The 25,432-nt window shown below is 38.5% G+C and overlaps 2 protein-coding genes and 1 long non-coding RNA gene across 7 annotated transcripts in view; 1 reads left to right on the top strand and 2 right to left on the bottom strand.

Annotated features, from left to right (window-relative positions):
* esn (espinas) overlaps window positions 1-25,432 on the bottom strand; it is a 366,713-nt gene that overhangs the window by 237,656 nt on the left and 103,625 nt on the right. The window contains exon 1 of one of the 5 annotated variants that reach the window (XM_089735173.1): window positions 9,029-9,413. The exons of the other annotated variants lie outside the window; for them this stretch is intronic. Coding sequence (XP_089591299.1) covers window positions 9,029-9,165 — 137 coding nt within the window. The 5' untranslated portion in view covers window positions 9,166-9,413. Of the gene's footprint in view, window positions 1-9,028; window positions 9,414-25,432 lie in introns of those variants that run through there. 5 annotated transcript variants of the gene reach the window in all.
* On the bottom strand, window positions 1,423-3,537 carry GOBP2 (general odorant binding protein 2). Its single transcript, XM_089735197.1, has 3 exons — window positions 3,377-3,537; window positions 2,827-3,007; window positions 1,423-1,704 (listed from the first exon to the last, which is right to left on the bottom strand). The coding sequence occupies exons 1-3, from the start codon at window positions 3,497-3,499 to the stop codon at window positions 1,526-1,528; spliced, it is 483 nt and encodes a 160-aa protein (XP_089591323.1). The 5' UTR covers window positions 3,500-3,537; the 3' UTR covers window positions 1,423-1,525.
* Window positions 3,672-7,922, top strand: LOC149500773 (uncharacterized). The gene is made up of 2 exons (XR_016324670.1): window positions 3,672-4,094; window positions 7,626-7,922. It is a non-coding gene; the product is annotated as an uncharacterized LOC149500773 (long non-coding RNA).

The raw sequence follows: 25,432 nt of genomic DNA on the forward strand, positions 1-25,432 counted from the left end.
TTCTACCATATTCTACTATTGCGTTTCGTTACACGTAGATAATATAATATAAGATGGAAGGTCAATTTCAAATATTATTTGAAAAAATAAAATGGAGATGCAAAGTCAAAATGCTGAATTAAAGGACTCTATAACAAATAGTATTATGGAAAAGATGGATGAGAAACTAATCCCTATTATAGAAGAAAATAAGAACTTGAAAACTAAAGTAGAAAAACTGGAAAAAGAAATAGATTATCTCAAGAGGGCTGAGAAAAACAATAATATTATAGTATTCGGCTTAGAAGAAAACGAAAAATCCTCTTATGAACTTTTACAAAAGCTCAAAGAAACCTTCAACCAAGATTTGAATATTAAAATGGAAGAATACGATATCAACAAAATTTATCGCTTAGGAAAAAGAAAGAGAGAGAGCAACAAACCGAGACCGGTACTGTGTTCGTTTATAAGCAACTGGAAAAAGACCGAAATTATCAAAAGTAAAAAGAACCTAAAAACTATATACATTGCGGAGGACTACCCGAAGGATGTGTTAGAAAAAAGAAAAGAGCTGCAAGCAAAGTTAATTGAGGAGAGACAAAAAGGCAATATAGCATACCTAAAATATGATAAATTGATTGTTAAAGAGAACAACTACAGCCAAGAAAAAAGGAAAAGGGAAATATCCGCTTCACCTTCTCCAGATAATAATCAACCAAAAAAGCAACAAACCGTAAACACAATAAAGACAAACAGGTCAAATGCTTTTGATTTAATGAGATACAGATCCAGCTCCCTTTCGAACATGCCCAATACTAATAAAAACCAATAGCAACTAAAGAACGGCAAACGGAAACCAAAACCAACCAAAGAAACTTAATAAAGAAACAAAAAAGGAACGAACTCCCCCAAGCCGACTGGTCCTCGAGGGGGAAAGCGACCACAACCCTCAAACGTCTAAAGACAACGAATGGAAAAGGTTGGAGGAGGCCTCTGCCGACTGGCAAACAGATCTAGGAAAGATAACCAAGCAACAAATATTAGTTTACATTTATTCATATTTATTAAGTTTAAGATTTTAATGCTAGTATTTTTAAGTTTAAAAATTCATTGTACTAAAAGATCTGAATAAAAGGCTATATTATTATTATTATTATTATTATAAAAAATTCAAACTTTTTGGTATTATTTTCTTTTTCTTTTCAAAGTCGGTTCTCGATATTTTAATAGGTGGTTTCAAAAATATTTCAAAGCTCCGAATCGACTATAAGCTCAACACGGGCTTTCAATCTGAAATAGGCGTTGTCTAAGTGGCACCAACACCACCACCACCACATACCTAAAGGTTTTAGTATTAATGGCTATACGTTATAACGTAACTGTAAATCTACCCGATCTTGAAAATTATTATAATTTCCAATAATCAATTAAAAACTTCAAGAAAAAATTGCATAAATCTTTATTCTATTCCTTTTTTTTATGTTTTTCAGAATGCATTCTTAAAACTAACAAAGCCGTGTCGTGGTCATTATTACATACGAACTGCTCAGTATTTTTCGATAACTGCTTCAACCATGGCCACTTCTGGTGCTATGCCCTCTTTTCTGGAGTCCTTCTTGAAGCAAGCAGCTACCTTGACGACTCTTGTGCAGTCATCCGTCTCGGTATCAAACTGTTTCTCACAATTGTGGATCAATTTTACCATTTTCTCTGATAGAACTTGCCCTGCAAATGCGCGACAAGAATTAGCGGAGAATTTTACGAAGTTTTATCTTACATAACTGAAGTAGCGATGTTTCAATTTTGAGTACTGGCTGTAGGCTTTGCCTTGTAAGGCTTGTCGCGGGAGGACTCTGAAAGGTGATACCACTGCCCTGCTTATTGCTACTACAAAGCATACTCTTTTTTACAATACGACAATTGTTGTTTCGACGCTCTATGCGCAGAGAAAACTATTCATCAAGTTTTATCTTTTAGTAGAAAAATCGCAAATAGTTCCTTTCTCAACTTTCAATGATAAATTTAGGTAAACTAGAGAGCGTGTGGCCACATGGTAGCATATAGACGTCACTTTCTTATTTATTGGTATTGGAAGGTATACCATTGTCATCAAACTCAAGTTTGACGAGCAACCTAGCCATAGATATAACCCACACTCAGTATCTCGCTACATCTCAGTGGAAAGCAATTTAGATCCGGTGGTAGATTCAACGAAACACTGCTCTTGCTGGGGCAGATGTCCACCGAGAGGACTGGTGGTCGTGGCGCCGACGACCGCCAGTCCGGCGTCCCGAGGGGGAGGGTGATGGGAGAGATGTGCTCCGCACTAAACGCTTCACTTTCCCCCCTTTGCCTTTTCATGAGTTCTGTCTCATGCGAGGTTTGGATGCTGGTTGTTGAGCGACAGGAGGTTTTAGTCGGTTCAACTCCGACATGCCCCGCCCTCCATCCCCAGTGGAGGGCGGAAGTCCGGTGTTTTCCTCCTGACAAAAAAAAAAAAAAAAGGGCAGATGTCAGCAAAGTCTTTCGGGTCGAGCTCCGTGAGCTCACCTTCCGAACCGTGCGTAGCCGAAGCAGCCTCTTAGGCTTCCAGCGATTATGTAGGAGACAAAAACAAGCAATAGAATCATAATACTGACACGCTGTCTCTTGCTTATGTTGGTTGAAATAACTATTTCAGTGGTTCTTCAAACACTAAAAACTATTTTACGCTCAAAGATGTCCATACCTTTGGTTTCAGACGTCACTTATTATCTGACAAGTTGATGTTATTACGTATAAATAAAAACATAATATCAGTGACATTTTTAAAAGTAAATTATTTATTAGAAATCAAAGAATCCGTACCGTTTGGAAAACTCTTAATGTACTCGTCCATGTTGACGTGATGCATCCTGGCGTCATCGTGCATCAGAGAAAATTTATTGGACATGCAGATGATGGCACAGCCCAACTCTCTATGAACCACTTCGAAGTCATCACTCCAGAAGTGCTTGAACTCGTCTAAAATGTCAACTGATAGCCCGGACTGTAGAAGAATGGTGTTGGATTATATGGAGTCGACATTTGAAATTTGATGATACAATGTTGTGTCAGATCTGTGTGGACTTTCTGGGATCTTCCACCAGCGCAGAAACACAATGCCTTTGTAATGGTGCCCATAAAACTTTGATGATTGCTGATTATCGCACAAGTTGCCTACTTTCGTGATTCTGATAACAAAAATCTACAAATTCTTAACACTGAATTGCGGAGTAATTTCTCAGATTTATGAGAATTTTAAGAAGAAAAACAATATAAATATTCTGGCATGTTCCATGGAATTTACACGAATTACATTCCTAAATCACATTCAACGACAATGTGAATGATACTCTTTGAAAACAGTAGGTCTTACCTCCTCTCGGCATTCCTCAAGGGCCTTACCGAAATGAGCAGTGACATGGCTCATCACCTCGGCGGTACCGATCACCGAGTCCGCGACCGACGCTACAAACACCAAAATCAAAAACGAAAACATCGTTTGCCGTCAGAGCCTCTTGTGCCGCGACAATGTTGGCCACATCGTAATATAGCTTATAGAATTTTTTTTACTTCTCGAAATACCATGTTATTAGGAGACCATTTTGATATTTACCACCACCTAAAGCCTTCAAGCGGAGAAATAGCGTCTATTTTTGTTTGATGTGGCCGTTTACAGATAACGTTCTGCTAAGTGATGATTTGTTCAGAGGCGTAATAACGCATGTACAGTGTAATTGACATGTTGCTTGTCATTTCCCAGACTATGATTTGGTTAATTAAGGCTCTGGTTCGACCTTACGACTCGTAAATTACAATGAACGCGAAGTTATAAGTACGACGAATTTCTGTAATTGTGTGGCAATTGTTTTAAGGAAATTAACTGAGATTGGTTGGTAAAATGTTTCTAGTTATTTTCCAATTTTACCAATTTATTCATTAACGCCATTACTGAGGAAGGTTGAGTTATGGGATAGTTTACCCGCCAAAAAAACTATTAAACTTGAAGCCGAGAATGCAAGCATCAGAATTTAACTATGGCCGAGAGTATTTTCTGGTCTATTTGACCAAAAATTTCTCAAATTAATTAGTCGGTAAGTAATTTTAGTTAATAACGATGTTTCTATTACACATTCAACTAGTTACACCGTCAATCCGAGATTAATTATTGAAAATATAATAGTAAAAAATTATGATTCTGTAATGTATATTTATATTTCTAGTAGAATCCAGAGCTAGGTAAGAGCGAAGAAGAATTTGGGACTATTTTTCTAATTAGCCAAACCAAGTCAGGGATCAAATAACCAAGTTTGGGCAGTGAGCTTATGAGTTTTGGCAACAACATAGAGCCGGGTGAACGGTGAGCTCGTATCTCCCTATCCAACCAATAGATATAGACCCAGGATACTGCTGAATCAGAAATAAGAAGTCCTGTCTCGTACAAAAATTCAGTTCAGCGTATGTTCATATATCAATTGACGTAGTATCGGGGGGCGAGGTCGCCGATCCGTGGTATAGAGTTCGTGTGTGGAATACGCAATAGTTTTAAGTAGTTTTAGATGTCGGCGATTGAAAAATATGTTTTAGTTGCGAAGTTCCTTTTAAAGTTGTGGCATAGGTACGTTTAGGTATTTAGTTAATATCTGTCCACTGTTTTTTTTTTTTGTAAGAAAAATGTTTGTAGGTTATTTACGTGAAGTTTTCATGTAAGCTCAGTTTACTAGGTTATTTAAGTTTACGAAAGCGTCTAAAACAGAGCCTTGCTTGCAACGCATCAAATGTCATATGTAGCAATAGTAAAAAGAAATTAATTTCGTAAATTACGATGAACCATTCATTAAGTATTAAGAAGATACCATCTAAGGATGTGGGAAGAAATATTTAAATAGATTTAAACACTGTGTAATGTTCCGGAATATTTAAAGTTAATGCTCATGTCATTTATTTAAGACAATTAGTTTTCCGACCGTAGATACTCTCGAATAGTTTGGTACGCAGCGTTTTTAAGTATGATTTACGGTCATCAGCGCTCATAGTAATTGTAGGCATAACATTTTAATTCCCGCTCAACATAAAGTTTGCCTTTATATGATCTGCTCGCCGAACTCCATTAAATAAATCTTGAAATTACCCATAAAAGCAGAATTCTGTGTAAAAACAAAACACGTACATAGACAACCCAACATTTATTTGATTCAAACAAAAAGTACGAATCTTCCGCACCTGATGTCCCCACATGTAAAGAAGAAAACGATAAAATCGTAACGAAAATTCTCTTGTATACGATAACATGAAAATTTGCATATAGAAAACAAGACGGTACTTTTTGGTGGGATAATTTATTTGTCCCCTGACAACACCACGTGATTTCAATGGGGGACGTCAGCTGTTACTCATTGTCTGTCTATTCGTTTTTATTTTATTTTTTCTACCACCACCATACTGCTTGTTTACCCCGTGAAGCTTTTCTGTGATCAGGTTTTTTTTTTCCCGATGCATTCGTGTTGAGCGTTGCACCGGTGTTCGAATCTCAGGCGGGTAGCAATTTTTGTAATGAAATACGTACTCAACAAATGTTCACGATTGACTTTCACGGTGAAGGAATAGCATCGTGTAATAAAAGTGAAAACCGCAAAATTATAATTTGCGTACTTACTGGTGGTAGGACCTCTTGTGAGTTCGCACGGGTGGCTACCACCACCCTGCCTATTTCTGTCGTGAAGCAGTAATGCGTTTCGGTTTGAAGGGTGGGGTAGCCGTTATAAGGTGGGTGGCGCATTTACATCGTAGATGTCTATGGGCTCCAGTAACCACTTAACACCAGGTGGGCTGTGAGCTCGTCCACCCATCTAAGCAATAAAAAAAAACCTATTCGCTGGTAGCCTAGCGGGCTATTGCAGCTACGCCCGGACGAGTGGGTGAGCTCACGGGCTCAACCTGAGAGAATTTGCTAATACTAGCCCTAGCAAGAGCAGTGCTTCGCAAAATCTACCACCGATTCGAAATGGCGATCCACTGAGAAGATCCGGCGAGAAACTCAGCGGGATATGTCTATGTATTATAGTCATAATTCCAATTACAATGACATGTCATTTAACAAGAAATTTACTATTGATCTTATCACGCATCAATCAACTTAATAGAGGATATGTCCATCCAGAACAATAAAAGTATAATTATGCACTCGCATACTGATGAATGAGGTCCTGTATTGAAACTAAAATAATCAAAACAAAAGCACACGTCAGCAACTACTCTAGCTCAAAATTAAATCCTTAGAGGCGTTCTCTATCATCTATCATGATGTCTAAAGTAAAACCCAATGTAAATGCCGCTCTCAAACATTAAAATCCATACGAAAACGTCTAAAACAACTGCAAACATAACTTGGTACTAGTACATCATTAGGATTTCCATTTCGCAGCTAAATTTAAGAAAACTGTTCTTTAAACACATTCCAACAAAGTATGTTTTCGTTTTCAAAAACAGCACAAGTCTGCGTACCTCTACAATTTTATGTTTGCGTACTGTTGAAGTTGCATTTCTCAGTGGGAGAATGGGGGCGTGTTGTTTTTTAACGATAAATGTATGTTGGTTCCTGAAAGCAATGGTCCTCCGGGGACTCGAACCATTTTTCATGGAAACAACGTCTTGAATGCTAATGCTGCGAAGACTAGTTAATTATCCAGCCCGGAGTTAGTACACGTGCGTGTATCTGTGGTCACTTTGTTATTTCATAATGTTTGTTGCTTTCATTAGTTTTATAACGCTGCACTCACACTTTTCTTATTATAATCTATCTATATATATGAAAATGAATTGCCGTTCGTTAGTCTCGCTAAAACTCGAGAACGGCTGGACCGATTTGGCTAATTTTGGTCTTGAATTAAGCGAGTATTAAGCGTATTAAGAGAGAGTATTAAGCGGTAGGCAGCGGCTTGGCTCTGCCCCTGGCATTGCTGAAGTCCATGGGCGACGGTAACCACTCACCATCAGGTGGGCCGTATGCTCGTCTGCCTACAAGGGCAATAAAAAAAAAAAAAAAAAGAATTATTTGTAGAAGTCCAGAAGAGGTTTAAAAGGTTAGATAAATATGAAAATGCTCGGAATTAAATAAAAATACCAATTTTGTTTTTCCTTTGATATGTCCCTCGTCGGACGGATTCCTTTTGTTTTAAGTTTCTCTTATTTATCGATTGAGGCACTGCGAAGTCTGCCGGGTCAGCTAGTCAAAATAAAAAAAAAGGAATCACGAGATTAAACCATAAAATTGGTTTGTATTACTTTTACGACTGGCGCAAAACCAACGAAAATACTACGTATATATAAGTACCTATCTTGTTTTGTTTGTTATTATTTTAATGGTTCTGTAATTTGTGTAATTTTAATAACGATTAATAGTTTTGTATTCCCATATTGTAAATTGTAGGGTAATCCGGTTTGATAAATCTGTAAATACTAGTCATAAACCTGTTGGCCTAAATCACTAATTATACTTGTAATCCCTGATTGCTTTAGTAATTTAACCGTCTATATAATGAAAATAACATAAAATAAAACTGCGTTTCCTAAAGTTCATCGCCCAATGCGTTCACAACATTCATTCAAACATTCACGTGTGGCAGGTAGCCATCATACAACGCAAGATATTTGACAGATGCCTGAATCTCGCTTACAACATTTTCAAGATAAGCTTTGCAACAAGTTCCGAACAACAACATTTGGATCGTCGGTCTACCAAGCAACACCAACCGCTCGGTGGAAGATCTTCCCTTTGTCGTAACATACGAATCAACAACCATTTTCCCGAGAGCTCGGCCTCCCGATGGCCCAATATATCGAGAGGATAAGGCTATTTGAAATTTTACAGGAGAGCTATTTAAAGTTAAAATTTCGAAAAAAATATAATAACATAAAACCTTTTTTGCTATTTTAATGGAGTAAATTTAATTGTAATTTTTTTTTTTTTTTTTTTTTTTATTGCTTAGATGGGTGGACGATCTCACAGCCCACCTGATGTTAAGTGGTTACTGGAGCCCATAGACATCTACAACGTAGACGCGCCACCCACCTTGAGATACAAGTTCTAAAGTCTCAGTATAGTTACAACGGCTACCCCACCCTTCAAACCGAAACGCATTACTGCTTCACGGCAGAAATAAGCAGGGCGGTGGTACCTATCCGCGCGGACTCACAAGAGGTCCTACCACCAGTAATTACGCAAATTATAATTTTGCGGGTTTGATTTTTATTACACGATGTTATTCCTTCACCGTGGAAGTCAATCGTGAACATTTGTTGAGTACATATTTCATTAGAAAAATTGGTACCCGCCTGCGGGATTCGAACACCGGTGCATCGCTTCAACACGAATGCACCGGACGTCTTATCCTTTAGGCCACGACGACTAGAATTCAGAATAAAATTCAATTAAAAACATCGAGCTGTTGATGCTAATACCAAATCAACGTACCTTTAATTACAAAGATCACGTCATTGCGGATCCTCTCGATCCACTAACGGTGCTTATAGGTACCACAAGACCCATCGTTCTCGACGAACCCGTCGCTTGCCGTTGACGAAGGGCTCGACGAGTAAATTAACCCTCAGACACAGCCCACTGAGTTTCTCGCCGGACTTCTCAGTGGATCCGGTGGTAGATTCAGCGAAGCACGGCTTTTACTAGGGTTTTTTTTTGTTATTGCTTAAATGGATGGACAAGCTCACAGTCCACCTGGTGTTAAGTGGTTACTGGGGCCCATAGACATGTACAACGTAAATGCGCCACCCACCTTGAGATATAAGTTCTAAGATCTCAGTATAGTTACAACGGCTGCCCTACCCTTCAGACCGAAACGCATTACTGCTTCACGGCAGAAATAGGTAAGGCGGTGGTACCTACCTGCACGGACTCACAAGAGGTCTTACCACCAGTATTTCCATTTAGCAAGCAGTGCTTCAAATACTAATCGTATATGCGTTACTACTATTCGCCTATCTGTAAGGCAAGGAATGATGTCCCACTTACCTCGCGATGGTGTGGAGATGGGCGCTTGTGGCCAGCTTGACCAGCGGGCGGTGCGGCGGGCAGCTGGGCCTGGTGGGAGGACTGTACGTGTACTCCCCGGGCTCTGCCCCCGTCAACCAGGACCAATGTTCAGTCATCTCACTTCCACGTATACGGACCACACTGATCGTGTTATTTTTCCACAGATGGCACAATGACGGCGTTTTTAAGAATTCGTTTTATTTAGTTCCATAGTTATGTACTTATTGAAAAGTAACGTTTGTTTGTAGATACTGGATTTAACTTTAAATCGTAGGAAATGTCAAGTGATTCTTTTTGGCTATTTAAATGACTATTTTCGGTAAAAGGTATAATAACAATAGACAACATCTTTATTTTTGTTTAATATAGGACTGGACAGACGTCACAAAACAAGAATACATAAAGGTCTAATCGCTTAGAAGAAAAAATGTTAGATTTAGTAGTTGAATGATTAAACTGACTTTTGTACTGTGGTGACTGGGCTTATGAGGGGCCAATGTTCTGTCAATTTTGGTAAATCTGTCAAATTTGTTATGCAACAATAATAAGTACATACATTTAATTTGAAAATAATAGTTTACTACGACTGAAAAACTATTATACATAAACCTACACAAATTAAAAACACAATAATGGCTTAAAAACGCTCTAAAATAGGGATGAGCAACCTTTTTAATAAATGGGCCAATTTAATTATTTTTTTTTGGTCGATCCGCACGTAGTTTAACTCTTATTAATAATTTACGAAACTCTATTTCTTTATTAAATATAAACAAGAAAGTAACAGAAAAACGAATTGATGGGAGAAAGTCGATAAAATAAATTAAATTTTAGAAGAGCTTGGCGGGCCGCAAGCGGTCCGTTGACCGCGTGTTGCTCTACCTTGCTCTAAAAGTATGAAAAAATGGGCAGCGTTATCGTGAAGAGGGGTCTCCGCCATCCAACCGTTCACCGAAAGAATTTATTTCACATTACACATAGGCTTGTTTTGGCCAAAAATAGCTCAACCCTATCTCTTTCCGTGGTTATCGTAAAAGGAGACTAAGGGATTCACCGGAGAAAGAGCAGCAGCAACCTTCGAACATTACACCAGCTTGATACGCTGGTAACGGTAGATACCACCAGCCTCTTTACTTCAGTTACGAAGCAGTCGTGATTTCCGAATTAAAGGTTAAACAACTATATCCGTACAATACAATTGAGACTTCAACCTCATATCTCAAGGCATCCACGTTGAGGTGTCTATGGAGTCCGGTAATCACTTTACAGTAGGTGTCCGCTTACGCCACGCAAGAAAAACAATACACATTTATTTAAAGCACCATATTTTATCTCACCCCGAAGTGTTCTTTGTTGATCAAGCCTATCAATCATTTTAATACGATTTGAAAGCAAGCCTTCTCTCTACATCATCAATTCGTTCTTCACTAAGCTTATTAAATTTTGCGAAAATTGATGATCTGATGAGAATAGACGTGAAAAACAAAAAGGCGCCTTAAGCCTTATAACTTAAGGTCTACGTAATTTTCACGTGAAAATACCCAATAGGTTTCAGTGATTTTGGTGCTTAAAACTATTGAACTAAGGCTGTCATTTATCTGTGCGTATATACGAAGCGAGCTAGCATCATTCTGTTTTAAACTCAAACAAATTTGATCTTAACATGTTGATGTATAAGAACTATCATCTATATATTAATACGTGAAGCAAAAACTTTGTATCCCTTTTTACGAAAATTGCGCGGACGGAGGAGTATGAAATTTTCCACACTTATAAAGAATATAGAGAAGAAGTTCACAAAGCTAATATTTTTTTTAAATAATGCATAAAAGTAATACATTAAATCAATAAAGAAAACATTACACACACTACATACCATGTATTTGACGCACACACGCATGTATACTGTTTATTGTCAAACTTATGTCCTTGACGTCTATTGTCAAATTGAGATTAAACATTGTTTGTCTATGTTAATATTTTTTATAGTGTAGTCTTGGCGAAATTTGTGATTATAGAAGTATAAAATACAATCATAATAGTGTACAAACTTACAATTCCAATTAATTATAGTCGAATTTCGACTACTGCGGGACCTCTAGTTTACATTAAATAGAAATTAGGAGAATACGCCTTAAGATCGAGGATACGAGAAAATTGTGGAAATCAAAGCGATATTTTGCCTTGTTTTATCTTCAGTGTTTAGAACGAGAGGCTGTCACAGTGTAATAATATTTAGGTATTCAATTCAATAGCCCCTTGTTTTTGCATCGTTAGGCATAGGAGTCATTTTGTGACGTCACTCTGAGAAGATAATTAATTTTGGATGGAAAATTACTTTGGAACGATTTCGATGGCATTTGGTTTGGTCTTCTACGAGCAAAAAATCTTTAAAGAAAATGCTATCTATTTTCAACACATTGTCGATACATTAAAAATGGAGGTCGAGATTACGCCTCATGAAACTATGAAGACACATTTCAGGACTCGGAGTACCTTCTAGACTTTTATTTCTGCCGTGAAGCAGTAATGCGTTTCGGTGTGAAGGGCGGGGCAGCCGTAGTCAAAAAGTGAGACCTTAGAACTTATGTCTCAGGGTGGGTGGCGGCATTTACGTTGTAGATGTCTATGGGCTCCGGTAACCACTTAACATCAGGTGGGCTGTGAGCTCGTCCACACGACTAAGCAATAAAAAAACTAAAAAAAACTCAATTAACATATTAATATAAAATGATCCGTGCCGTAGAAGCCAAGAAAAAAATTTCGCATATAGAACAACATTTTTTGTCATTAAAGCCACGATATATTCATAAGGCCACAACCATGTTAATAACACAATTAATAACACAATCGATGACAAATATAAAAAAAAAGTGCACAGACAGTCCAATATAAGGGCTCCTAACCCCAACATGGATTATACAAGCGAAAATAATCACTACCATCATTAGCTAAAGACGAAATTAGATTAATACCTTGCTTTTATAAGGTACGCCACATGACAGGAATCTTTAATTGTGTTATTTTATTTAGTCTCTATTCCGATAAGCACAAGCACTAAAATAGATGAGATATTTGTCATATCAACACATTGTTTATTATATCTACGTTTTTCTCTAAACCAAACAGTTATGTGTATGTGTGTGCGTGAGTGGACAGATGTGTTTTCTCTATTGCTTGAACGAGTGAACGAGCACACAGTTTTAAGTTGTTACAGGGGTCCATAGACATCAACACATCGTGACTACACTCAACATCTTGCAGTTTAGTCTTAATTATATAATATCTGGGAAAAATCAATTTTTTTTCGAGTTAGATTTTTATTACTCGGTGACAATCCTTTATCGTGAGAGTCAATAGTGAACATGCGTTACTATCATACTGCATTAAAAAATGGGATTCGTCTGGCATCGCTCGATACGAATTCACCGGGCGACTTATGCTTTGGGCCACGACATCCTTATGTACCTAAGCCATTAATCACGACTGTTGGATTTCTCTGAATTTTCACAACGAAGAGGTAACAGGTGATCCAATAAAATACTATTGAAATGTCACATATTGAGACACCGTGCAAATCAAATCAAATCAAATCAAAAATTTTTTATTCAACATAAATGCTGAGATCTTAGAACTTATATCTCAAGATGGGTGGCGCATTTCGGTGTAGATGTCCATGGGCTCCAGTAACCACTTAACACCAGGTGGGCTGTGAGCTCGTCCACTCATCTAAGCAAAAAATAAATAAATAATTAAATTACATACTTGTTAAACGTCAAAAACAACTACCGCCAATTCACAAAAAGTAGCCTCCGTCCTGAGAAGAACTAGCAAGAAACTCAGCGGGCATGTCTTTTTTTTAAATATTAGATAAAAAAAATAATATTTGGAACGAAGTTCCTTACGGCAGGCTTGGAGGGGATAGGGATTTTGCTGTGCGACTGAACTGAAAAAAATGTGATAGTAAAACCGTAAGAAAAAATCCCTGGAAAAAAGTGCGTGGAATAAAACCGTTAAATGAGACGTACGCAGGCGCAACAGTCGCATACACAAGCGAGTAGTGTTTAATACCTTTCTCTTTCTCCTTCTTTCTTTTCGTTCTCTAATCCCTTCTCTCTCTATTTAGTAATTATTTCTATTTCTATGTAATTTTATGTTGTCAACCAAAAATAAAGAGATATATTTTGTTATTTTAATTGATAATTTGAATTACTATTTTTTTTATTTTACGTAATTTATTATTTCCTAAAATACTGAATTTCCTAAATACTTTCCCGTACTTAAATAAAAACTAATCAGCAAAATTTAAGAGAAAAACCAAGAAAACCTACATAAAATTGAGCACCATTTCTTTTTTTGCAAATTGTGTCGATTCTACATTAGCCGAAGGAACTTCGTTCCTACCTGGTGTCCCACGACACCACATAATTAATTTTATTACTAAAGTGTTATTATCATCGGTTCTTGATACGCGTGTTTTTTGAAACATTAATGTTGAAGTTTCAATTACGTTGAAACATCTATTTATATGGGTAGATAGATGTTAAGCTAATAAAAACGTGTTAGTACCGCAATAGAAATGCTATCTGCGAAGGAGAATTTAACTCAGACTTGAATTCTCTCCCACCAGAGTAACATAATTTATATAATGTGCAAAATGTACAATACAAGCAGTTTTTTTCATTTGCTCATCTACAAACAAATTCCTTACCGATACTCTGTTGTCTTTAAAGAACCCTTCGTAATTAACAAACACAACTACTTTGTATAAAGAAAAGCGCGTTCGAAAACCATAAAAACCGTAATATATCAGACACTTCGAAATATGTTAAACCTAAATCTTGAATAAACCTAATAAATTGAATTTATTAAAACTAATAAAGCTCCTGTCGGAGTATCAGTAGCAAGGAGACTGCACGTGACTCACTGAAAAGCCCCACTCACACAGGCGCATGGCTTGCAATAGTCGCCGCCACGCTGCCTCATCGCACACATCACACGGTGATAAGACGTAGCGATCTAACCACCTTTTTTTTTTTTTATTGCCCTTGTAGGCAGACGAGCATACGGCCCACCTGATGGTGAGTGGTTACCGTTGCCCATGGACTTCAGCAATGCCAGGGGCAGAGCCAAGCCGCTGCCTACCGCTTAATACTCTCCACAAGCCTCGTTTGAAGAAGGACATGTCATGGCGCTCGGGAAACACCGTGGAGGGGAGCTCATTCCATAGCCGGATGGTACGTGGCAACACTCTGGGACGTGTGATAATTGTAGCTCTTGCTAAGGCCAGTGTTGACATCACACCTGGTCTCAGCCCCGTGAGCTCACCTACATGTAAAGGAGAAGCTGAAATAACCTCTCAAGCTATGAGCATAGGTAGGGAAAAAAATAATTGTATCTAAACAGGTTTTTAGGATCGTAATTAATCGCAATGCTCCTACATTTATTTCCTTACCCAATCATGGTAGCGTAAGGGGCTATTTATTCCAAATAAGCGCGGACTGGTGCATGAGCTAACGAGGCTCAACTTGGCCGGTCATCGTTCTCATCGAACCCATCGCTTGCGACGAAGGGCTCGACGAGTAAATTAACCCACAGACACAGCCCACTGAGTTTCTCGCCGGATTTTCTCAGTTAGCAACGTCGTCAGGTTTGAGCCCAGTGAGCTCACCTACTAGTTAAGGTTACGCTGAAATAACATCTCAAGACTTAGGTAGGAAAAAAAATCTACTTGTGAGTACTCCTAATCGAATGATCTCCTCTAACACTATTGATTCGAATCAAAAAAAATCGATTCTGAAAACGTAGTACTTATTAAGTATTATTAAGTAACCAAATATGCATATGTACATTCGTTTCCTAAGCAAATACCAGATTAAATGTCGACAATTAGCACTGGACCCAATGATATAAATACGATAAGCTCTTGATGTAGTACATCTTAAACCAGATCTTTACGATCCAATTCCCTATCTTGAATTAATCTGCAATTTCGCATCGAGCATTGAGGCAACGACTCTACAGACTTGTCATGAACACTTTTGTCATGACTTTTGTCGTCGTGGCCTAAAGGATAAGACGTCCGGTGCATTCGTATGTAGCGATGCACCGGTGTTCGAATCCCGCAGGCGGGTACCAATTTTTCTAATGAAATACGTACTCAACAAATGTTCATGATTGACTTCCACGGTGAAGGAATAACATCGTGTAATAAAAACCAAACCCGCAAAATTGTAATTTGCGTAATCACTGGTGGTAGGATCTCTTGTGAGTCCGCACGGGTAGGTACCACCACCCCGCCTATTTCCGCCGTGAAGCAGTAATGCGTTTCGGTTCGAAGGGTGGGGTAGCCGTTGTAACTATACTGAGACCTTAGAACTTGTATCTCAAGGTGAGTGGCGCATTTACGCTGTGGATGTCTATGGGCTCCAGTAACCACTTAACACCAGGTGGGCTGTGAGCTCGTCCATCCATCTAAGCAATAAAAAAAAAAAAAAAAAAAAAGAACAAGGAAGCTGTCAACTTGAAATGACTTGAAGAACAGAACATTACGAACAGTTCCAGCTTTTTCTTTTCCTACCAAGGCTATCCCTTGAGAGGCTATGTCAGCTTCACCCTAACATGTAGGTGAGCTCACGGGGCTCAAACCGGAGTGTTGCTGACACTGGCCCTAGCAAGAGCCGTGCTTCGCAGAATCTACCACCGGATCGGAAACGCGACCCACTGAGAAGATCCGGCGAGAAACACAGTGGGCTCAGCTTCAGCGTTAATTTCTACATTGCTTAATAAGAATGTACAGAATTTCTGATCACACACACACACACACGATGTTGAATGCAAAAAGTAAAGATCAAATAAGGAGTCCATATAACCTAAACTAAACTTTAAACAACAACTTCCAAGTAATTTTATTTCATTAATCATGGACACTTTAATGTACTTAATACACATCAAAATAAAATAAAACACAGATAAGTGCGTGTCGAACAATGCGCGAAGGCGAATTCCGTAGCAATGCGTGGTGAGGATGGATGTTCGTGGTCATTTCACGGTGATTGATATTTTTACTATATGTTTTAGCGCTTGACTTAACAGCTGTAATCTGAAATAGCATCTAGAGAATCTGTTAGGTTTGTAGCGGGCAACAGATCTAAGTCGCTCTCGGGCGTCTTCGGGCGAGATCGAAATTCCCGAACGCGCAGGTGTCATCTGACGTCAGTCGACAAGATTTTTTAAAGTTTAACATAAAAATAATATGTATCTTTATAATATAGCATAATTACTATCACCTTGTTTTGTTTTATCCGTTTGATAATAATATTATAATACTGTACATTACCAAAACATTATGTTTTTAAAATAGTGTGTTTGACATTTATTTTTAAGTGCAAAATTTCCCGCTAATGGGAGGGTAAAAAAACAAACGACAGGTTATACTTTCGATTCAACGCGATAGATAGTTAAAAAAAAAAACAAAAAAAAAATGAGGTGTCCTTATTCATACAAAGTACTAAACAATTAACGTCAAAACAAAAGGGTTTTCCGAAGTTTTCCTATCCAGGCAAAACGAAATTTTAGTTTTAGAAAGTTTACGCCAAAGTCGCGTGTGACGTTACAGTGCGCACGCACATCATATTACACCTCACCAATCGCATTTCGAGATTCGTAGTAATTTCCTATTCATCCAACTTAACCCCAAAATTTGCCCTAAAAAATAAAAATTAAATTGTTTTGACAACTAATTTGAAGTAAAATAAAAACAGGAAACACAGTTTACGCTATTTTTTAAGCAACAGTACTCATAGACCTAATCTTTGATCAATATTACAATTAAAAAGGCAGCTTTCTTAATAAACTTAAAATGCACTTTGACAGAATGCAAAAGCCCCCTATCTCCGTCACCCAGCCCTCACCCTAGTCTACTGTTTATGTGAAATCGATGCAACGTGTTAGTAAACACGATACACGTCTATAACGAAATATACGAAGCAGAATATTCACAGTTATCTTTCATAAATCTTGTCATTCGTAACCACCAAAAAAATGCACGTATGTGTAAAAAAATCGTATAGAAAATTATAAGTTTATTTCACAAATAATGCCGTAAAATTGTTTTCAATCGTGTAAGGGGCTAGGGAAAACTTCAGCAAATACTGACTTATATAAATTTAACTTGTTTTTCAAAAAAATATGGAAATATTACGGTTAAATATATAATTTTTAGAAAAACCATCACACTCACTGCGCATTGCACACCACTATTATCTGAACACTGCACATTTTTAATTTCGACTATTGTTTTTGCTTTGTATTATTTTGTTGATTTAGAAGCGCGAGGTGGCGCTCCCAGGCGGTCATGTTGCGAACTAACCTAACCTTGGTACGGGCAGACGCGATCGTAAAATTCCTACAGGGACCAAATAATCATGATCCTTTAACACCAAGTTGTCGACTGGATTTAGATATACAAATGATTCATTTAAATTATTTCGTTATATTATAAGTTAGATTGGTTCTAGTTATCGTGTTGTTTTGTCCAGTAGTGGCAAGGTACTTTGTGTACAATCTCAGCACATTTGTCTTGCTTGGTAGTGCGCGCGTGGCTTATGTTATACGTTATAAGTCAGATTTGTAACTATACTTGAGACCTTAGAACTTATATCTCAAGGTGAGTGCCGCATTTACGTTGTGGATGTCTATGGGCTCCAGTAAACACTTAACACTAGGTGGGCTGTGAACTCGTTCACACATCTAAGCAATAAAAAAAAAGTTTTTTTACTTTTTGTTACTTATTATGTATCTTTTTAGCTTGTAATGTGTATTATGTACCTAATAAATAAATAAATTGAAAAATATATCAAATACTGTTTTATTTTTTTTGCCGATGAAGATTTTTTAGTTTGGATTATACACACCGCGCCAGAATCAGGCAAAACGTCCTTTAATCATATTATTACAATACCAGAAAATTGTTGTAGCATGAAAGGCGTGTGTTTTGACAGCGCTTTCTACATCTAACGATTTAAATATACCAATACTTAATAACATCGCCTGAATCAAAACCTGTGTAATAAAAACTCAGAAGAGGCATATTTACGAGTAGACTTCATATTCAATACTACTTTACATCTTAATTAGATTTTAAACCTTTGAGTTTATGTGATTCAAGTATTTGCGTTTATAGCTACGGTTGTGTTTTGTGCTATGACATGAATGCATTAAGTAAAATGTTTATTAATACAGTTGTTTTAACCGTCCGCATGCGCTGTAATTAGGTCATCGACAAATAACTTCCTTTTTTTTTATGATTGATAGATTACTGGTGGCCCGGAGGCCTTTCCAGTTTCACCAGGACATGTGGGCGAGCAAAGGCTCAGTCAGGAGGGGTGGGATTTGCTAACAACTGTCCGAGCGCCTCCGAAGGAGACCTAACAACTCAAGAGCAATTGCTTCGCGAATGAATCTACTACCAGATCGGAATCGCGACCCACTGAGACAAATAACTTCCTACTAAGTACCTGTGTCTATGCGTACTTGAAGACTTCTCAAAATCTTTCAAAGGGCCAGTTCACAATACCCAACCCTTAATAGTAAAATTTCAACTGGACAATATGCACGGAATATGCCGCATGAGCTCCAGTGAATGCTTAACATTAAGTGAGCAGTGAGCTCATCAATTCAGCTAAGCCAATAGGAACTTTTGACGCACGACTGATAGATAGAAAAACTGTACAGCTTATATTTTAAGTATTTATGTTTCTAAACACAAAATTACAGTATGTATGTATGTATGTCGTATCACTCTTGTCAGAGCGGTCGTGGTCGTCATCCAGTATCATTAATGTGGGCAGATGTTATGCGCCTCACGAACAATCGCCACTCGTCGCGGTTTGTGGTGAGCCTGGTACACTCATGCAAACAGCCGCCAACTGCCGACTTGATCTGGTAGGTCCATCGCATTGGCACCCTTCCACGCGGTCTGCTGCCTTCTACTTTGCCCTGAACGACAAGGCGCTCTATGGAGTCATTAAAAATTACAGTACCAGTCAATAAATATTGCACATCGATATTTAGAAAGAGACAGTTGTCTAATTTTGTTGTTGTTGTATAGTGTTACTTGTGTGCGACGAAGCACTAACGATCCGGTATATATGGAGACTAAATGTCAATTAGGTAATGTGCGACAGATATAACGCTCTACGAAGCAAAAATTAACCGTCTCTTTCCCATGGTCGATGTGCAATATTTATCGCAGGATACTGTAAACCCGTTGAGTTTTATCGGTCCTATAGTATCAAAATGAGCGAGTCGAGGTAGACCAACCCCGCGTGTGTCGAAGTCCCACCCCTCTCGATTCATTCATGGCCCGGCGCAGTAGTTACTACGAGCCGCTGCGGCGCTGCCACTTGACCTTGTGTCGCAGCAATCATATTATTGCATAATAATAATATGTAAAGTCTCATATAATACATAATCTACAAAAAAATCCAATTCGCTGCGTCATTCGGGACCTTGAAAACTGTTAGTAGACCGGTTTCCCTAACGTTGACCCAAACCAAAACGGTAGGACCTACTGATACGCGGGTTTACATCTACCAGTGCTGTCATCATTACCTGGCCTGCTTAAGTAATATATTAAGCCAGGTAACTTCAGCAGGTATTAATCCATGGCTATTAGCCTTCCTATCAACGAGAGACGCAGCAGTAGCCATTTTACTTTACATAATTACGTCATAATTCAATACTCATTTATGATTACCAAACTAAATAATTCAAAAAAACAGTAAAACCCAATTTTCTGATTGTTGGCATTACCCTTCGAGAAAAAACCATAATAAACATTAAGGACGGGGTAGCGCTATTGGGGAGGACACTGCGGAGGGCTGACGTGCACAGTTGGGGCGCGATTATACAGAACTGTAGTGAACGCATTGTATCTTAATGTTATATGCTTATTGATTTTGAGAAAGGTTTTTAATGTGTCGCATTTTACTGAATTTTAATTAGTAAGTTAATTTAAACCTAATGACGCGAAGCAGCCATCCGAAGCTCTTCGGTTGGAACGGTGGTCTATAACAGAATATGACTGAGACTATGGCCTCATACCTCAAGGTTGGGGGTTCTCACCGGGTCTTCAACGGGCCGAGATTCTATTCAGTGCCAGGTACATGAGATAACCCATCTTTCCTGATGAAGTTTGAAAAATCACCAAACCACAAACAATACCTCCATTAAAAAGTGCTATGTTGTATCTCTAGTCTCCGCTAATCATTTGGCACAACTATCTAAACTCAGTAAATGTATTTTTTTATCTAGAATACTTTCACCGTTGAAGCTTATTTATTTCATCATACAACTTCAAAAACAAAACACTTCGAAATTTACATCTCCACGACCGGTGTCTAGTGAAACAGGACCCATTGCCTCAGAAACTGCAATTCGAACGGACGATAAAGTGTTTACGACGAAAGCTCTGAGGAACTGTTTGAGATGATACCATCATCTCGTTTTTACAATCGCACTGCCCGCCACCGGAGTAGAGTTCAGTGTGTTTCCAGAGATCATTTTTGCCACCTACCATCCCGCTTTGGAATGAGCTCTCCTCCACGGTGCTTCCCGCGCGCTATGATATGTCCTTTTTCAATCGAGGCGTGTGGAGAGTATTAAGTGGTAGGCAGCGGCTTGGTTCTGCCCCTGGCATTGCTGACGTCCATGAGTGACGGTAACCACTTACCATCAGGTGGACCGTATGCTCGTCTGCCTGATCGGGCAATAAAAAGAAAAGCATGCCGAGGGCTCTATTAATCTATGAGCTAATAGCAGCCCAGGGTACTATCGAGACAGACACATAGACTTAGATCAGATGCATCAGATGAAGGATAAAACATGTTAATGACGTCAGCCGAATGAATGGACATTAAAAGCTAGTCATATTTAATTATAATCCGAATTTAAATTCTGCATACAAGTGAGGGTAAAATATATTGGCGCATGCCGACGCATAATACCAACCCCTGTCTCCGGACGATGACCAGAATTAATTAATACGCCACGATTCTGTCGGCTGGGATCGTTCAGCTTACCTGGAACAAAAGTTAAGAGTTAGCACACGAATAAGTTGATTTTCATTGTAAAACAGCCTTTTTAGTGGCTTGGAAAGGCGAAGGAGTCCACGCCTATCTGATGGATACTCGAGCCGGTAGACCTTAAGATTGAGGGCCTAGTCGCGTTGGAATAAAGACTAACTATTATAAGGTTTGTTGTAAAATAATTAAAATATAATTTATCATGTTAAAATTTAGACAATTCTCGGATTGCCAAATAACAACACTGATGGTGGGAGTTATACCAGTAGTGGGGACGTCATATAATAAAAAAGGCGGTAGTCTGAAAAAACGGGAGAAAAAGCAGTGTATTCTGTAGTGAGCAGTTATCTAGAGATTGTACAAGTGGATTTACAAATAAAGCCGTGTCATCATCGTCGTGGCCTAAAGGATAAGACCTCCGGTGCATCCGTGTTGAAGCGATGCAACGGTGTTCGAATCCCGCAGGCGGGTACCAATTTTTCTAATGAAATACGTACTCAACAAATGTTCACGATTGACTTCCACGGTGAAGGAATAACATCGTGTAATAAAAATCAAACCCGCAAAATTATAATTTGCGTGATTACTGGTGGTAGGACCACTTGTGAGTCCGCGCGGATAGGTACCACTGCCCTGCCTATTTCTGCCGTGAAGCAGTAATGCGTTTCGGTTTGAAGGGTGGGGCAGCCGTTGTAACTATACTGAGACTTTAGAACTTGTATCTCAAGGTGAGTGGCGCGTCTACGCTGTAGATGTCTATGGGCTCCAGTAACCACTTAACATCAGGTGGGCTGTGAGCTCGTCCAAAGATATTAATTGATTGATTTGAGATATTAATTAACTGGGATGAAATTAAATGAGATGATATAGGATGACATATAATCTCAGTAAAATGGTGGTCATTTACTGAGGTTTATTCAGTAGACTTTTTGGAGGATCCCGAGAAGTCACGTCCAGCGGCTTTGTTTCGTTTTCCCACATTTATTACACATTTAAACCTGAAGAATCACTAAATAGACAAAATAAAACAAATCACAGAACTGCACTCCTCGCGTTCCCGCCAAAAAGTCTTCAATCAGTGCGTGTATTGGTCTGCTGCAAAGAGTCAGCTTGTGCTTTTTATATAAAAAAAGTCCATTCAATTTTCTCACTACTGAAAATAATTCTTCACAAGTCAGATTGAATAGAGAGCGAAACTCAAAATGCCAAACAACATTCTCCAATCATTTCAATATGTAAATTGAGATTTTCACACAATGCTCCGCTATTGTACGCTTTGTACGCGCCCCGGAGAGTCTTGGCGCAAGGTCTCCCGTATAAAGGATCCTAGTAGAAACCCTTGATATTCAATTTAGATAGCGGTGTAGCGTCGTCGTATTTTTAACATTGTCAACAAATCTTTGAAGATTGAAACACGAACTCTTTTGTCTGATATATACGAATGCTATGGAAAATACCTAAGTTAAATACATATACCGCTGTCGTTGATATGCCATAGAAGATGGGTTTAATTTTAATATACCAATAAAATAAAAATGCTCTCATTATTATTATTATTTTTATTGTTAGATGGGTGGACGAGCTCACAGCTCACTTGGTGTTAAGTGGTTACTGGAGCAATGCCATTCCCGATCCTGCGGACAGAATGGAAAGCAGTCGACGTCGCCCAAAACACGTCATCTCGGATCCTCCCGATCCACTAACGGTGCTTCTAGGCACTTCAAGCACCGATCACCGTTCTCGTCGAACCCGTCGCTTGCGACGAAAGGCTCGACGAGTAAATTAACTCTCAGACATAGCCCACTGAGTTTCTCGCCGGATCTTCTCAGTGGGTCGCGTTTCCGATCCGGTGGTAGGTTCTGCGAAGCACGGCTCTTGCTAGGGTTCGTGTTAGCATCGTCGTCAGGTTTGAGCCCCGTGAGTTCACCTACTAGTTAAGGTTCCGCTGGAATAGCCTCTCTAGGCTACCAGATTAGGTAGGAAAAAAAAAGGAGCAACGTAAATGCGCCACCCACCTTGAGATATAAGTTCTAAGGTCCCAGTATAGTTACAACGGCTGCCCCACCCTTCAAACCGAAACGCATTTCTGCTTCACGGCAGAAATAGGCAGGGTCGTAAAACCTACCCGCGTGGACTCACAAGAGGTCCTACCACCAATACAGAACTAAGAATAGAACTAAGTGTCGAATAACTCATGTCTTTTAGATGCGTGACCGCGCTCACCTGTTGTTTAGTGACCACCGCTGGCCAAAGACTTGACAACGTGGTTGCAGATACTTTCACCGACATAAGATGGAATTCTGAAACAGTATTACGGCTGTCCCGTCGTATGAACCAGAACGCCTCAGCTTCGCGGCAGAAATAGGCATCGCTACGTGTTGCGGGGAGGAACACTATTCTGTAGGTTCCGAAATGCTTAAGCGAGTAAATCACATAACACAATAAGTGAACCCGTATATTAAATATTATTGAAGTGTATAGCGCTATAAGTCGAGCAGTAAATGTGATATTATTGAACCTTACGTGTAAACATGTGAACACATCATTAGTAACTATCTAACATCATTCAAAAAACAAAAACTTTCTTCGTAATGTAATAATACCACCGAAATATGGAACCTGGTCTATGAATAATACGAATGTAGCATTGTATTCTGATGTAACATACATTGACACGTCTAGCGTTCTTATATCCATTTTTCACACCCTAAGTTTTTCCATAAAATATTGATGTGCATTTTCCAAAGTGATTTGTCACAAATTGAAAGGAAAACCATCAACAGCAGGCGGCTACCCCATAAAACATGGCACCTCATTTCGGATCCCCATTTACTTTTAACAAAAATAAAATTGGGTATATAGAACTTTTTCGCAGTATGTAAAATAATACTAAGTATTGTTCGTGTGTGATAACTACTGTTTTGTTAGCTACAAAATATATAAACAAATCGAAAATTGAGAATATCATAACTAATTAAAAATACTTTAAAGTTTCGATGACTACAGTTCATTAGCTCACGGACGACTGACGTCAGATATAAAATTAAATCGTAAAATTCGTTATATAATTATGAATACGACTCGCGAAGATGAAAATACTGTACTGAGAGTATTTATCGAAGAAAAATAACAATTAAAAAAGAAACCTAAAGAACAGATCTACCGAAGATACATCCAATGGATAGTCGCTCCCTAGAATCTATCTGATGATTCGTCAGTTTATATAGGAAAAATTTAAATCTCATATATCTGTTCACAAATAGTATTCAAACATAACATTCAGTAGAATGTAGCAGTATATCCGGTGTGAGCCACGTGCGAGCGACTCGACCGTTGGGGTGAATCGGAGGAGGAGCGCTTGTATCACATGAGTAACTTGAACGAGTGGGATGAACAAGCGCGTCACTATATACTTGTTACTGTTATAGATATTGGGCAGGTTACTAGTGTAGAACTCCGCTTCCAACAGTCAGGAAATAATGCACAGATTAATATTGTAATATTGTTTAGATAGAATTAGAAATCTATGTCAAATAAATTGAAAAGTTATTTGTATTGTGGAGTAAATAAATGTAATTAAAAAAAATGTAATTAATTAAAAAAGATTGTAGTAGTTCACTTAATTCTGTATTGCTTTATTTGTAACTCCACTTGTACAATCTTTAAATATCTGCTCACTACTGAATATACTGCTTTTTTTCGTCTTTTCAGACTACCGCCTTTTTTATTATGTCACGTCCCCACTATTGCCATTGCTCCCACCAACAGTGTGGCTATTTGGCAATCCGAAAGTTGCCTTAACTTTACCATGATAAATTTTATTTTAATTATTTTACAACTAACCTTACACTAGTCTATATGGTGTTAGTTGATTTATTGGAGCTCGATGATAAGCTGTGGCTTTGCTCTGCTCCGGCATTGCTGACGTTCATGAGCAATGCTAATCACTCACCATCAGGTGGGCCGTGTACTCGTCTACTTTTATTTATTTATTGCTAAGTTGGTTGGACAAGCTCACAGACCACCTGGCGTTAAGTGGTTACCGGAGCCCATATACATCTACAACATAAATGCCTCCACCTACCTTGAGATATAAGTTCTAAGGTCTCAGTAGAGTTATAACGGCTGCCCCACCCTTCAAATCGAAACACATTACTGCTTCACGGCAGAAACAAACAGGGTGATGGTACTTACCCGGGCGGACTCATAAGAGGTCCTACCACCAGTAAAAACCTTGTAACCTTGACAGAAGAATGGTATTATAAACGATGGTACTAAAAACATTATCTTGATATGG

The sequence above is a fragment of the Bombyx mandarina genome, chromosome 19 (assembly GCF_030267445.1).
Source record: "Bombyx mandarina strain Sakado chromosome 19, ASM3026744v2".
Classification (NCBI taxonomy): Eukaryota; Metazoa; Arthropoda; class Insecta; order Lepidoptera; family Bombycidae; genus Bombyx; species Bombyx mandarina.

Coding starts and splice junctions, on each gene's coding strand:
- GOBP2 (XM_089735197.1), bottom strand. CDS start 3,499: ATGTTTTCGTTTTTGATTTTGGTGTTTGTAGCGTCGGTCGCGGACTCG. Junction 3,008..3,376: donor TTGAGGAATGCCGAGAGGAG/GTAAGACCTACT, acceptor ATTCTTCTACAG/TCCGGGCTATCAGTTGACAT. Junction 1,705..2,826: donor CATTAAGAGTTTTCCAAACG/GTACGGATTCTT, acceptor GCGCATTTGCAG/GGCAAGTTCTATCAGAGAAA.